The sequence below is a fragment of the Melampsora larici-populina genome, assembly GCF_000204055.1.
Source record: "Melampsora larici-populina 98AG31 unplaced genomic scaffold MELLAscaffold_17, whole genome shotgun sequence".
Taxonomy (NCBI): domain Eukaryota; kingdom Fungi; phylum Basidiomycota; class Pucciniomycetes; order Pucciniales; family Melampsoraceae; genus Melampsora; species Melampsora laricis-populina.
Window position 1 is genome coordinate 453,940 of NW_006768781.1, and position 15,167 is coordinate 469,106.

A 15,167-nucleotide genomic window follows, 5' to 3' on the forward strand; every position below is an offset into this window, starting at 1 on the left:
GAAGAAAAACACACAATGACCATGAGTATCTACAGCATATAACAGAAAGAATGATCAAAGCAACCATAACACAATCAAGACACACGGACTAGGCCTAACACATACAAGTGGTCATTGACTATTCACATTTGAGACCAATCACACAAAAACAGAAACAAGAAATAACTTCACCATATGGGGACAGATCAAACATGAAAAAAGCAAGAAACAATAAAAGATGTTTAATCGTCTTTTTCAATCTCCACCGTGGCTTTACCTTTCCCCTTTCCTTTTCCCGAATCATCCACCTCCTCTTCATCGTACAAGTCCCCATACTCACCATCTGAGTAAAATTCAGAAGACTCATCATCTTCGGGTGGAGCATCAATATCTATTGCGTCTTCATCTTCGGATTCTTCTTCATCTTCGCTTTCAGCATCTACATGGTCTTCATCATCCGAAAACTGGTAGGCGTCCTTGATGATATCCAAATACTTCGCCGTAAACCTGGAATCTGACAATAACTCGTCGGGGTGTGGAACCTTCATCAATGAACGACTGGCATCTGGAAGGAATGTAACTCGATCTCGTTTCCCAATTCTTCGTCTGCGACCAGCTGGAAGGCTTCGGTGCCACTTGGGGTCGTAAGAGTCAAAAGATAGGTCTTTGGGTGGTTTGTCGTTAAATATTGAGGGAACAGGCACCTTTGGCAGTCGGCGGACTCGCATGTTGCTTCCATAACCAGCTTGCTTCATCTCGTAATCCAGTCTTCGCATAAACTTGTTTGCATTTGGTGAGCGATAACCCAGTGTTTTGATGGTGAATGTGTTTGAACCATCTGGGTTCTCCTCGTCATCACTGTGCGCCGCCGTCGGAGCAACAAAGTCCTGATATCGTTTGCCATACTTGTGACGATTGTCCATACAGATACTCTTGACGCTGATCTGCCAACTAGGGTGAAGAGGAATATCAGCAGACGGAAATAGTAGGTTCAAAATATATTGAGGTTTAAACTTACTCGTTCGCGGTTTTTTTGGATGGTCTTCCTGCTGCTGAGTTGAGCTTTGCGACCGGGGGTTTTGCTTTCAGCTCGGAACTCGCCAGCTTTGAGAAAGTGGACGTAATGATTGTAAGCAGCAATCATGTCGGACATTGAGTTGACGTGTTTCATATTTGCATTCATGTAGTTGTAAGAGCCGCAAGATAAGAGTTGGCGAAAAGTATCCAATGCAACCATTCGACAAGCGTTGTTGTAAAGTGAGTCGTATGCATCATTGAGGTCCGGAGCCCAAATACGAATTCCCACTCGCGCCAAGACACCGTGAATGTAAAGTAGTTGCATGTTGCTGATGTTTGCAAGTCCACGGCCTAGCTTGATCTGACCTTCCTTTGCACTCCTTAATGTCATGATACTACCCTGTGCAACCACATCGGCAGAGGTGGGGTTCTTGATGGCGTGGTCGATTTCGTCTGAGTTCGAAAATCGTAAATAGAACTCCTTCAACAGAGCGGGGTTGGGAGGAGGTGGAACATCGTTCTTCTTAAATAATCCCCACATCATTTTGATGTGAATATAGAGCGCTTCCTAGAATGATAAGATCAAGTCAGTGAGAGGTTAATTGAATGAGTGCAACAAAATTTCTTACCTTGGTACTCTTGAAATCAGACGCCAGCTCGCTTGAAAACACTTGAAGAACGTGACGTTTTCGCGGGGCTTCGGGTGATTTCTTCGTCTTTTGATTTGACTTGGGAGTAGATTTTGAAGTAGACTTCGGAGTGGACTTCGAAGTCTTGGTGGCACTAGTTGATTGGCGGGGAGCAGTTCTAGACGTAGATGGTGTGGTGTAGGGGTTGGTTGAGGAGCTTGACTGCCGGTTCTTGTCCTTCTTGGCTGAGGTTCCAACACTTAAATTGACAATTTGAGTTTGAAGTCCGCCAACGATGGCCTCGAATTGAGCAGCTTGTTGTTTGAGAGCGTCGGCATGAGAGCACTGACAGAATCGGCAAGGGGGTTTGTAGCGGTGGCTGGAGGGATCGTAGACGTGACTGGAGTGGTCGTAGAGGTAGCTTCGGACATCGGGATATCATCATCGGCCATGATTGATTGGAATTAAAAAACAAAGAGAAGAGGGAAGGGGTTAGGGTCGTCAATGTCGATGAAAACGGTATATGTATAGGTTTATGAAATGGGTATACAAGAGTGGAAAGAGTTCTAGAAAAGACGGGGGAAAACAAATGTATGATGAGCGGTGAGAAGACACCAGATCGTAGGGGTTTATATACGCAAGCAAGTAGGCTGGTGAGATCTTCAGACGGCTCGGGTATGACAAGACCCTTTGAGATTGACCGCTCATGTGACGAGCTTCCCCTTCAGGAAAATTTGCCATTGTGCTGTGAGAAAATAAATGAAAACAGTGAGGGATGTGAAAGGAAAACCGGACTAACCTGGCCTGAGACGTTTGATCCTTTACGTCACTGATGATTTCAACTGCTGCTGTACTGCTAAAGTCGTTCGAGATTTGGAGTCTGGACTTCTGGAGTGGTTCGAGAAGGATTTGGCGGATCCAGATCAAGAGGTGCGATGAAGAGGGAAGAAGGGCGAAGGAGATGTCGCAGGCAGATCGGAGGGGGAGTGGGGATGAGATGTCGCAAAACCAAACCAGCTGTCGCAGGAAAACTTGAAGTGTCGCTGGCCAAAAGTGTATCTGTCGCTGGCTATGTAAATATATACATATGCCGGGCGACAGGCTGTCGCGGGGCCGGTTCCGACAGGGTTTTTCACGCAGTGTGAGCTATTAAGACATGCTGCGTGCTGCGTCGCTATATACGGTCTGAATACCTACGCAGTAGCATGAAGAGGATCTTGCTGAGATGCTTGGCCTACCCAAGATGCACCAATCATGGTATCTTACCTTCCGGATTGTCAGTGAGTATAATCAGTAGGTAATTTTGAATTTCATTGATTGATATCCTACAGGATAGCAAAGTAATGGTATATAGGACTTGACATGTGCAGTTGTAGTAAGTGGGAAGAGTTCAGTTTGGCAAGTGGGATTTCCCATGAAAGGTCAAGATTTATAAAGCACACATGCTTATTGTTAATATAGAGAGAGAGAACAAGCGGAAGTACCTGATGGTATGAGGAACAAATGTATAAGAGTGAATGAAGAAAAATGGATACAATGATGAGAAACACCCAGTCTGATATAGTGTAGGATTTGTGTAACCTTGGTACAAAAAATCGAGCAAAGAAGGAAGCAAAATGAAACAATTAGGGTGTTCAACCTGTGCAAGAACTGTGCGAGACCAACGAGCAAGATCTGTGCAAGATCCGTGCAAGATCTTTTGCACTAATCTTGCACATTAATTTTTTTGACAACCCGAGTTATTGTGTTCCAAACCGTGCAAAAACCGTGCGAGACCGACTCTTGCAAGTTTTGTGCAAGATCCATGCAAGTTCTATTCATATCTTGCACAGAACTTGCACAAAACTTGCATGAATTAATTTTGAGGTTTGAACACCATAAATGTCATAAGAATAAGAATCATGATGTCATGGATAGTTGAGCACATTAAATATCTCAATACCCCCCTTACTTTGAACAACTATTTTTGTTTGATAAACTGAGCAATTCCCATACTGGTAATACACATTTCATGTAGCACCCATAGCAAGAACTTAGTAATAAGGTCAGCAGTCATCTTGGCAGTTGGTTGGTACACGTCCCTGCGCCTAGGAATTGTAATCATTGGTTTTGGGACAAATCCTGGCCCCGCGGCTGCAAAACTTTAATGATTACGTAAATCACTTGGAGGGGACTGTACATTGAACTGAATTTGCTGTTAAGTAGTTGCTCTTGAATCCAATGATATTGAATTTCAATTTGCTTGGTGCAAGACCAGAAGACTGGATTCATAGCAAGTGCAATGTCGCCCTGACTGTCGCATAATAAAGTAATCATGCCTTCCGTTGAAATTTTTAGGTCTTTGAAGGTATTTCCTAACCACAGAAACTCTTGACCAGCTTCAACCACAGCTTTGTATTGAGCTTTGGTGGTGGAATTTGAGTGAGACAACTGGTTGTTTCTTTGTTCTCCAGCTGATTGGACCACAAAATAGCATGAAAAGATAGCCGGAAGTAGAACAATGGGTTTCTGTGCAACCAGCACAGTCAGCTTTGGGGAAGTTGACTGGCAGATAGTAGGCTAGAGACGCAGCACGTAGGTTAAGCAGTGAGAACAGGTACCACACATAAAATTAAGTAGTAAATGAAAAGCTGAACTAGATAATTGACCAAGACAACTGCTGGTTGTTAATTTAAACCTGTTGCGACGAAGTTAGTGATGGAAAATCCATCGGGTTTGGTGAGATTGATGGGAGTCGCCACAGGGTCACAACTAGACATCCCATAATATTCCAGAAGGTTTCAATGTTCTTGAGTTCAAGAGACGGTGCAAAGTTGTTGGTTGTGAGTTATGTTCATGCCGGGCACAGAGGTGGCATGACCCAGGTCTTCCGCCTTGAATTTTTGAGAAATTGAAGATTTGGATGATTTGATTCCAGCCATGCTGCTCATGATAGTCATGTTATCAACATGAAAATGAATATAACATGGTTCAGACTTCTCAAGACTGATCAATAGACATGGGTTGGCCAACAACACACGGAAGTTGATAGAGGTGAAGAAGGCAACAAGATGTAGTTATCAACACCTAGGCTACTGCTTCAACCCATACAGAGACTTGTTGAGCTGAAGTATGGTGCATAATCTGGTGTTAGGTGGTAATGCATAATAAAGGTCTCGTGATATCTTTGGATCCCAAGTTGCTCTAATCTTTTTGTGTGAGATTTACTTGACATTCAACAGGCATGATTGGTAGCTATCAGTAGTCCGCTGCCTTCCTCGCAAGAAAAGAGAAGGTATACACTCTCAAGAATCTCATATATCCATACTGTAGTACTTCGATTAATGGCTCATTCCTGACCCGGCGTCAAAAAAATCTTCAACTCAAGGAACATAATATTATGGCCATGATACTGTTTGACATCAATCAATCATTGACATTGGTCATCAACCCAGTGTTGGGGGATGTCTCTGCTGTTGGTGGCTTGTGTTGAGCTACATAGGGTTTTTTAATTGTCCCGCTTGTGACGTCAAAATATGTTCCTTTATGTTTCACTGAATTACCCATTAAATCACAAAGAACCTGAATTATCACAAACAACACCACACATAGGAATCCACAGAAATGTATTCACACGCGAGAATATGCTATTGGTATCGAAAATATTGAAGAAATCTTTTTCACGACACCAAGTGAGTGCACAGTCATGAAGAGATCTGATCAAGTTTTTATTTCTCAACAGGTATTTTCTCTACAGAAGTCAAATAAATGATGTGAGGCAATATGACGACGTCAATCTAGCAAGTCTTTCAAAGTGCTTCTATCATTAGTGCGTTGAACTTACCCAATGCCACTGTCTCTCGATGCTTAGAACGACTGCGACCAGCCTTCGAGGCAACAGAGTGACCTGATTTTTCTTTGTTTCCGGTTCTATTTGATTTTCATGCACAAGGATACAATGTCACTATTGGCATCTGTCAGCAGGAGAAGAGGGGACACTAACTGATCCCTGGTCAATTTAAGATGTTGGTCTCCATTCTCCGAGTCTACTCGATGAGTTGGGCTGGCTTTCAAACTTCTGTGTTTCCCCATGCAAGAGCAAACTGATCAATGTTTCTGAGATGTGGAGCAGATATGCTGACTGATTACCCACGATTCGAATGATTTAGTGTCAGCTTTCTCTACCTGACAACTCTTCCGTCGACCTTTGCTTTTTTGCCTGCCTCTAGAAGATGACACGACATCATCCAGGCTCTTGGATTGGTCAGAACGCTGTGATCCAGACTCTATAGATCGTCTCCGATTGCTGCTCCTTTTTTCAGTCTGCGTTATCTTTTCGGAGTGTCGCGATCCACTGTTCGTCGAGCCTTTTCTTCGATTCCGATGAGGAACAGAACTTGAAGACCTAGCTGCAGATGTAAAGCTTTTTAGCTCTCGCAGTGAAAACTGGAAAGGGAAGCCATTTTGACTTGAGGCGGATGACTCTGAGGAAGAAACCTCAATGATATCCCATCCCGTGCAACCGTCCCCATCACTTGATAAGTCCCAGATCGGCCAACTTGCTTCACCTGGTCTGCTAGGATCCAAAGGAAGTCCATTATATTCTCTCAAGGAAATCATCAAATAGAATCGAAGTTTGCTTTCAAGCTGTCCTAGCTTTTGATGATAAGCTGAGGACGAAGACCTTGGCCTAGCTAGAAAATCAATCATCTCTTTCCAACTAACTCCAATCAAGTATAAGTCACCTGGAAAGCAAAAAAAATCAGCTCCATCTATATAGCTTGTTGCAAGTTCGACGCATATGAGAACAAATATGATGATGCTTACCATAAATCCTTTGTATCTGAACGTGAGTTCGGGATAGTCACAGGATGTTCTTGTAGTTAGCCTCCCTTCCGTCCTTGAGCGTAGAATTAGCCATTGAAATAGCAATCGCAATATAAAACTCACATGCTCGTCTAAAAGTTTATGGCGATACTGACAGACAAAATCAGACAAACCTACACGTTTCTCGTGCTTAGGTTTTCGCTCATGCTGAATATAGGTTACTAGCTTTTTCCGTGCATGTTCACCTCCGCTTGCTGACCATTTCCATATTCCGTCCATCAAGTCTTGATATTGAAGTTTATACCCGTGCCAGTATATCACAATTCCTTCCCTGGTTCGCCACAGATCGCCTGCTCGGTCCAGTTTTCTAAGCAATGGATCCCTAGATTTCATACTTTTGTCGAATTGATCGTTCGAGGAACATACAGTGGAGCTTGCTTTTGGATTTCTGGGTGCACGAGAAATTGAGCGTCCACGTAGGCTGTCATCAGAAACTTCCTCAGACATCATTGAGACTATTTATACAAGGTTCGTTGGTCCCTGTGTATAAAGTAGTGTTTTTTCGGTGAAACCGAAGCTGACACGACCTGGGTTGATAAAGGTTGGCTACAAATGAGAGTACTAAAGGAGAGAAACGTGATATAAATGAATGAATGAAAGACTGACGAGGGCTGAGCAGGCTGTAGTACTTCTTGGGTCCATGAATGACGCCTTTATATATCCCATATGATCTTGCTTGTTGGATGTGGGGCGTCAAGCGATCGTCGACAGGACCTGTAGGAAGTCGTCGCGACATTCGAACCTAGCGGAGAATCGCTGCATTTCACCCTCGTGCCCTACGCCGCAGGCCTCAGTCGAGGATGAGAAAAACCATGGGCAACGCAAAAATAGATTTCTCCACCCATTCAAGTATCACCTCGTTGTTTTCGGGACGGGTGGCAGTGTTGTCTCTGATGTGCCAGCGGGCATGCCGTAGTCATTCTTGTGCCTCACTGCAACTGTGATATGCCATTCCTCTCATGTTGGCATTCGAACTGTCTGCGGGTGCGTGATGAGCATTGTCTAATGGTGTACTGCACAAGATGCCTTCTGCTGCACAAGATACGCTGGGTCAATCATCGATCTAAAGTTAAACCGATGACATTCGTTGTCAAGTACACCACCAGATAATAAAGTTGAAAGGTAGCTGAAACCAAGTTGAGACTCGTGAGGGGCCTGTTCATTGACAAGGGCCTCATGTCACTTCGGATGAAGCGCCTGATCATCTGTCCTTCATAAACGTGAATCACGAGCACTTTTGAACAGCCCTCTGGGGACCATCCTTCGATCACCTTGAGCAAGTCAGTGAAATAAGATTTATCCTTGATGCACAGGTCTTCTCCAAACTGTGTTCGTTGAAGCGTCTTGAAACATCGCGGGGTGATTCGACGGCTGAAAGTCAAACAGACCAATCCTGCACCCCACATTGTGAGATTTGAGTTTTGAACGCACGGAAGATAAGATTCGTTACACTAGTGCTCAATTAGACGCGCAAAAACTTGAAAGAAGTGGTCCATGGAGATAGGGGTTCATCTGATGAAGCATGAAGACAAGGTTGCTGATCCGCAGTAAAACGCGAGGAGTCAAACATGAGACCTGAGCTCAAGATAAGCCCGTCAACAATGGAGGCTGCAAAGGCATATAGAAAGATGGAAAGCAGATCAAGGGTTATTAATTCTTTCTCAACAAAAAAAACCTGCAGCACCAGAGCGCGGGTGAGGAAATATGGACATGAAGTGGACATGAAGAATCTTCTTCTACCTACATCATTGGCACCATTTCCTTATTGCCTCTGACGAGCCAGTTTCTTCATACGAAAAAAACCCTTCTAAACCTCTCCACCACAATTGAGCCAATCAAATAAATACCAAGGGGTACCAACCTCCGTGACCTTCTGATAGAATAAAACTGAAGAGCTTGGCATAAGGGCCATCCTCAAATTAATTCTCACCCTCAACATTGAACAAGATGCCCTTGGATCAAGCACCGGAGCCATGTCACGTTCAAAAGGCCTTGGATGCAGCGTCCAAGCTCTCCGGAACCATAATAGCTTGGCTACCAGCATCTTGGGATGTTTAAGACACGATCAGCTCAGTCAACTTTACCAGCCTTTACCTGGTCTGCTTATATGGCTTCCGTTGATAGGAATGACTCAAAGTATAGGTCAAAACTCAGGCCTTTTGAAGAATACATCACAAGTACAAAGGTAGTTGTGAAAAATGTACTTCTCGATCGCAACGGTATCTTCTCTCTTGTCTGTTTAAACTCAATTGTAAGCTGATGAAATGGGTATAGGCGCTTGAGGCACCATCACTTTCAACTGTGCCAAGGGTTTTATTTATCGCTGTGCATTCAGTGTGACCGTTCCTGAGGACAGGGCCAAATGTGATTACGTGGGCGGAGCGGGATTGAAAAGTTGATACAGTTCAGAACGATTTCACGTGCAAAGACCTGCAAAGACCCCATGACTGAAATCAGGTCGATGAGCACCGGATGACAGCTGATTGAGCAGCCAGCTTTCATCAATAGGGCATCTTCTTAGGTAAACTTTGAAAACTTTCATTTCGATCGGACTCAAACTATGTAACCCACCCAATCGATTTCACTCAAAACTCAACATATGATCTTGGACACAACATTCTCAATCACTTCATCCATCCTCTTCTCTTCAATCCGCTTACTCTTTCAATCAACTTCTTTTCAACAAACACATTCTAGAATAACATGATCGATCATCTCCTGGGACGACCTTCTGCCTCTTGGAAACGCACTCAAGTCGCTCTTGTCCTTCTCTTCTGGGCTTGGCGACTTCGAGCTGGTAATCCTCGAGGTCCTCCTGGACTACAGCACTTTAATGAACGTTTGAGTTGAGTCTTCCCATATCTTTCATTTCTTGATCCAGAATCTGACCGAGACTCTGTTTCAATCCGTGCCACAGAACGCTTCACACCTTGGCAAATCATCCTCACCGCCTTGACAACTCTCTATGGAGTTCGTCATTGGGATACTTTATTAGGCCTTCAAGGTCAGTGACATCGCATTTGCGTACCACTACCTCAATATTTCCAGTTTTTGACATCATTTGTTTGATCAATACAGCTCCTGAGCCCTTGGCGCGCTTATATTCTCGAGGATTCTATCGTGCATCTTGGATCAATACCGCCTTGGATGCCGGGTTTTCCACTGCTGCCGGTGTCAGGATCAAGTGGATGAGGGACGTGCTCAGCCTTCTCTTCAGTGGTTATTACCTGGTTTATGCAAACGAAGCCGACGAGAAACTGCGTCAATACCGCGCGGTGCCAACAGTAAGTCCATTTATGCTATTTCCAGCTTATATTCAAAATTCGTACTGAATCTCCTCCAATGACAGGTTGAAATCTTGCGAGTCACTTGGGAAAAGACATCTAATCCATTCGTCCAATTTTTCACTCGTAAAAACCGACCCAACATCTCCATCCGTCGCAAGTTCATCCTGCCTCGTCCGTCTGGTTCAAAATATACCAAACCTATCACGTGCTGGCTTTACTTTGCTCGCCCTGAGCTCGACTTGGTTCGCTGTCGAAACCTCATTATGGACGTTCCAGGAGGCGGTTTTATAGCCATGAGGTCAGTTCCTTTTCTCAAAGACTCGAAGCCTAAATTATCTGATTTGCTCAACTGATATCACTCCCTTTTCTCAGCCCAATGCATCACGAGGATAGGCTGATAAGATGGACGATGAGGACGGGGGTGCCCATTCTCTCAATTGATTACTGTAAAGCCCCGGAGTACCCCTTCCCCTACGCCATACATGAATGCATGGACGTGTATCGCTTGGTGCAGGAGACTAAAGGCCGAGTCATTGGTATGGGAAGAGACGCAGTGGACGTGATCCTGACTGGAGATTCAGCGTTAGTCCATTTGATCTGTTTATCTAGACATAATGCTTACAAATGTCGTCTTCTACCCACAGAGGTGCCAATCTTTCGGCTGCCATGATGATATCGATGATCGAGGCCGCGCCGGACTCGCCTTTCTTCTCCTTACCACCTCCTGTTGGGATACTCTGGATGTATCCAGCTCTGGACTTCAACTTTACGTCTTGGATGTCCGAAGAAAACTTGCGAGTCTTGCGACATGATTCATCCGTTTCCGAGTTACCTGGTGGTATACTGGAAGCCAAGAATCATTTAGAGCACCAAAGTCCATTGAGCGTGGTGGCCGATCGACCGGATGCATCTTCCAGCCAGGGGCGACGCAGACACGGACGAAACGATACTCTACGGAAGAGTTTTGCCAACTTACCTAGCAAGGTGGCTACTTGGACACGTGGACTCACTCCAAAGACAGAACGGCGAAAGTCAGAAGTTGAGCTGCGAATTTCACAGCCAAAGAGCCCCAGTGAGACCGAGAGCTCCGAAAACGACCCAATATCTGCGATGTCGAGGGGCCAATCGATCAGCGAGAGGATCTTGTACCATGAAGAAGAAAGTCCCGGTCGCTCAGACTCTGTAGATATTGATGATGAAATGGGTGATCAGCCTGATGTCGAGGTAAAACCGAAGCCCAAGACTCCAAAGGCTGGCAAGGGCAAGAAAGCATTTGGAACCAGATTGACTATGACTAGTCGAACAGGCTTCTTCAACGACCGTATCATCAGTCCCTCCATGGTATGTACCTTTGGTTAAACCGTCATGGTCAACTTGATTGTTTGCTCATCTTTATTTGATTGATTGTCAGATGCGCTGCATGGCAATCTGTTACATCGGCCCTCGAAACGCTCCTGATCTCACCAAAGATTATCATATCTCGCCAATCTTTGCACCAGCGAGTGTGCTAGCGCGTTTTCCGCCGGTGTATCTTGTATGCGGCGAAAAGGATCCCTTTGTTGATGATACTGTCATCATTGCTGGTAAAATCCGTGAAGCGAAACGAGCACGCAAGAGGGACGCGTTGACCAAAGCCGCCAACAACGCTGGTCAGCTTCGCAAGAGCGCTGCGACGAGGCGTGATCCCATACTCGATGAAGCTGAAGCGGATTGGGTTCAACTCCGGTACGCACGCTGACTAGCCTTCTCCTTATCTATCTCAATCTGTATGACTCACCAATATTTTAACACACTACTTTCCCCAATTGGTTCTTTGGTCTTGCAGAATATTCGAGGGTTGGAGTCATGGTTTCGCCCAAATGCTACCTCTTCTGCCTGAAGTCAGCTCAGCGCTCGATCTTACCGCCGACTTCATCACTTCTGCTTTCACGAAGCATGAAGCCAAAAGTCAGGGCGAATTGAAGCCCCCAATACCACTGACTTCGGCTTATAAATTTGTCTCGGAGCGCAAGACTGATACCAGCACTGTGGCCGATGACGATGCTCTGAGTTTTACGCCCCGTCGACGGCCAAGAGGAGGATCAGACTCCCGTTCAAACTCGCCTTCTCCTGGAACTTTGGCCGGAGGTTCCGCAAAAGTTGGAAATAGTGGTCTACGCACCGTCACTCCGACCCCGCCCCCCGGGTTTCGACTTTCAACCGACTCCTCGGCGTCATCGCCAGATACATCAGTCTCTGGCGCGGCTCCGCTTGTTTCCTCGAAGGCCGCATCTAAAAGCCTGATTGGGTTCAATGCAGCGTCGGCTGCAGCGATTGTCACTCCACCTGTGCTGGTGACACCGACAGTGGAGACCTTGCCAGTCCGTAAGGAAGGCAAGATCCTCGATAATCATGAAGATCTCTTCGATCGTCGTCGAGAAGAGGCTGGTTATGGTTTACCTGAGATCGATACACCTGAAGAACACTTTCGTCCGCTCAGAGAGCTCTCAGTACCTACCTCAGCAAGAGCACGGACGGTCTCAGATGAAGTCCTTCAGGGTCAATACGTAGGTGAAGAGGACCTATTGGAACGTCGACGGTTGCAAACCACTTATGGACTCACTCATCCTGATGAACTGGCTAAATCTGGTGCTGATGCGGCCTAAGCAGGAACTTCAATTTCTTTCTAATATTATTGATCCAACTGTATAAATTCACGTTCTTTCTTATTATCTTTACGATTCATGCAAGTGTCTTTGTATTGAAGTTATGTGCAATATGTTTTAGTATTTGTAATCTACGTTCGCACTGTATATTATTTCATTGCCTCTTTTGTATAATCCAAATGTTGTGATTCTTCTAACTTTTTGTTTCACAACAATCAAGAAGGTGCTCACTATCTTCTGGGCTACGAGATGATTTTGTCGAATCTGCAATGTAAATCAATCAATAATAACATCACACTCCATCCTCGTTCCAAAGTCCCAAAACTTCTTAACAGAGCATTCAGATCCCTCCCCGAAACAAGAATATCGCTTTTGTACACAATTTTAGTTAACTCGCGCGGGTTGACTGCTGTAATAAAGATTTTTGACAAGATCACCTGGGTCATTTTCTTGCCCAGGATCGCTTTGTAAAGTCTCAAATTCTACAACCAGACTCCCCAGCCTAGCACTTCATGCAAAGGGTTCCTCTCATGGCAACCAGGAAAATAAATCATTTCATCATGAATCCACACACACACGCACACTACTTCAAACTCATCAAAACAAATTGATTTACACAAAAAAGATTCGTTCCACATCATAACTATCTATGATCATATACAATTCTAATCAACCAGAGCTTCTTCCAAGTTTATCCAAAGCTCGTGTACCCTGTTCTTCCCATTCTTGACGTGTCACCCTACATTATCCCAACAAACCGTCAACAGATGTTTTGTGAAGTACAACTTAATGAGGGGGAAAAATACACGTACCAAAACGATTCACGATCTTTCATGATATCGGCTAAGACTGCTCCACCTAAGAAAACCATATGTTTACGACGTGGAGGATCTTCAATACGGATTTTGAATTTCTAATCACAGCCTCAAGTAAATGGGTTCCGATTACATCAGTACTTCATTCAATCATCACAGAGGAGTTGAGAGACTAACGCTTAGTCGGTCAGTATCACCTCCTAGAACTCGAGTAAGATAAAGTTGTTTCATCTCTTTCTCAAGTCGACTAGGTAAACCTGGGTACATGCTAGATCCACCCGAGAGGACAATGTGTTTGTAGAGTTCGGGACGGATATCGAGCGCTGCGGTTTGTATCGTGTTAAACAAGAGCTCTAAAAGAATATACAGAGGTAAAGTATGTTAGGAATCAAAGCCTCTTATGTTCTGCCATGAGAGAGAGAGAGAGAGACTACGTACCGGCTACACCAGCAGATTCGACGTCGACAAGATGAGGTTGGAACATGCATTCTGGAGCTCCGAAACGTTCTTGACCTACTTTGATTACCCTACCGTCCGGTAACTACCTCCACGTACCAAATTGTTTGTCAGATGATGATGAGAGAAATTTCCAAAGAGATTTAAAAGTGATGGACACAAAAGGAACTTACTGTGTAATTTTCAACCAGGACAGTTGTTTCTTCCGATAATTTATTATCAAGATCAAGATCATATCTACAAGAAAGATGAATTGGATTTTTAATTTTTCGCCATACTCCTAGAGTATATAGCGGTTCGATTCTACAGATAACGAAGAGGACTTACGAGACGTAGCACAATTTTTCTTTGATTTGACGTACTGTTTCAAAGTCAGCAGTACGATTGAAAGCATAACCTCTCATCAAAAGTAATTTGATAAGATATCTGATGATCGGATGGATCGAAATCGAAAAAGTAGATTAGTCAATGCGCTAGATGATGATTGGTGAGGGGGATGTATATTACCTTGTTACATCTCTGCCTGCCACATCCAACCGTCGGGTAAGATGAGGAAGTGAGAAACCATCATAGACCGGAACGATGTGAGTAACACCATCACCCGAATCCACGACCACACCTGTCTGTAGGCCTTGATCGATTCAAGAGAACAGTTTGATCAGTTATTTTGAATTCGTAAATTCAAAGAGATTAAAGTTTTACAATACCTTGAGCATAAAGTGTAAGAACCGCTTGAATTGCCACATAAACTCCACCAAATTGATAATTCTCAAACATCACTTCACACATCCTTTCACGATTTTTAGTTGGATTCATAGGAGGTTCGGTCAAAAGAACTTTACGATCTTGAGTATTAACTTTAAGTTTTTCTTGAAAAGTATAATCCCAAAGTAACATCATATCATCCCAATTCTTAACGATACCATGTTCCATAGGCTGTGTGATTTGTAAATAATTTCGATGTTCTGATGCTTGATCTCCTATCATAACTTCATTTAGTGTGACCGGTTGAGATCCTCCCAAGGTACTTGATCTTTCTTCGGTACGTAAGATCGGTCTACCAACCAAGGATGGAAAAGAATGGGCAGGAAAATCTGGTTTGATTCATACATCAAAACAATCATAACCGATCAGGTTTTCAAAATGGTTTCTTTGAGGATGATAAATCTTTAAAGACTTACTTGATCCTGCAAAGCCACATTTGACGAAACCGGTACCTGAGTCAAAGGAACGAAAGATTAGATTCAAGATTATAAGGTATGAATGAATATTGATAATACTTACCATTATCGACTACTAATGGTGTTTCAAAGTTGGCCATTTTGGTAAGTTTTGGTTCGAAGTGATAAGTTGATGATCGATGAGAGTCTCAGTTTCAATCAATAACGTCATTTGAATTGGGTGAACAGTTTTATTTTAATCTGCATTATTGAAAACTACAGTTCGGTATATACATAATGTGGTTTTCAATTC

General features: G+C 44.0%; 4 protein-coding genes across 4 annotated transcripts; 1 reads left to right on the forward strand and 3 right to left on the reverse strand.

The window, feature by feature from the left end:
• Positions 1–221: 221 nt before the first annotated feature.
• Positions 222–2,077, reverse strand: MELLADRAFT_86185 (uncharacterized protein; the record flags this gene model as incomplete). Its single annotated transcript, XM_007409870.1, has 5 exons — positions 222–614; positions 684–923; positions 998–1,564; positions 1,626–1,925; positions 1,976–2,077. The coding sequence occupies 5 exons, from the start codon at positions 2,075–2,077 to the stop codon at positions 222–224; spliced, it is 1,602 nt and encodes a 533-aa protein (XP_007409932.1).
• A 2,953-nt stretch (positions 2,078–5,030) lies between these two features.
• MELLADRAFT_106281 (uncharacterized protein) lies at positions 5,031–6,938 on the reverse strand (the record flags this gene model as incomplete). The annotated part of the gene is made up of 6 exons (XM_007409869.1): positions 5,031–5,158; positions 5,449–5,534; positions 5,608–5,682; positions 5,758–6,349; positions 6,432–6,447; positions 6,555–6,938. The coding sequence occupies 6 exons, from the start codon at positions 6,936–6,938 to the stop codon at positions 5,031–5,033; spliced, it is 1,281 nt and encodes a 426-aa protein (XP_007409931.1).
• A 2,187-nt stretch (positions 6,939–9,125) lies between these two features.
• On the forward strand, positions 9,126–12,717 carry MELLADRAFT_77719 (hormone-sensitive lipase; the record flags this gene model as incomplete). Its single annotated transcript, XM_007409690.1, has 8 exons — positions 9,126–9,336; positions 9,409–9,495; positions 9,570–9,775; positions 9,841–10,076; positions 10,151–10,360; positions 10,423–11,119; positions 11,190–11,503; positions 11,604–12,717. The coding sequence occupies 8 exons, from the start codon at positions 9,195–9,197 to the stop codon at positions 12,421–12,423; spliced, it is 2,712 nt and encodes a 903-aa protein (XP_007409752.1).
• A 241-nt stretch (positions 12,718–12,958) lies between these two features.
• MELLADRAFT_116410 (uncharacterized protein) lies at positions 12,959–15,015 on the reverse strand (the record flags this gene model as incomplete). The annotated part of the gene is made up of 10 exons (XM_007409868.1): positions 12,959–13,162; positions 13,236–13,336; positions 13,416–13,591; positions 13,677–13,779; positions 13,868–13,931; positions 14,022–14,120; positions 14,202–14,325; positions 14,402–14,788; positions 14,876–14,911; positions 14,979–15,015. 10 exons carry the CDS (start codon positions 15,013–15,015, stop codon positions 13,093–13,095), a joined length of 1,197 nt encoding a protein of 398 aa, XP_007409930.1.
• Between the last annotated feature and the right edge of the window lie 152 nt (positions 15,016–15,167).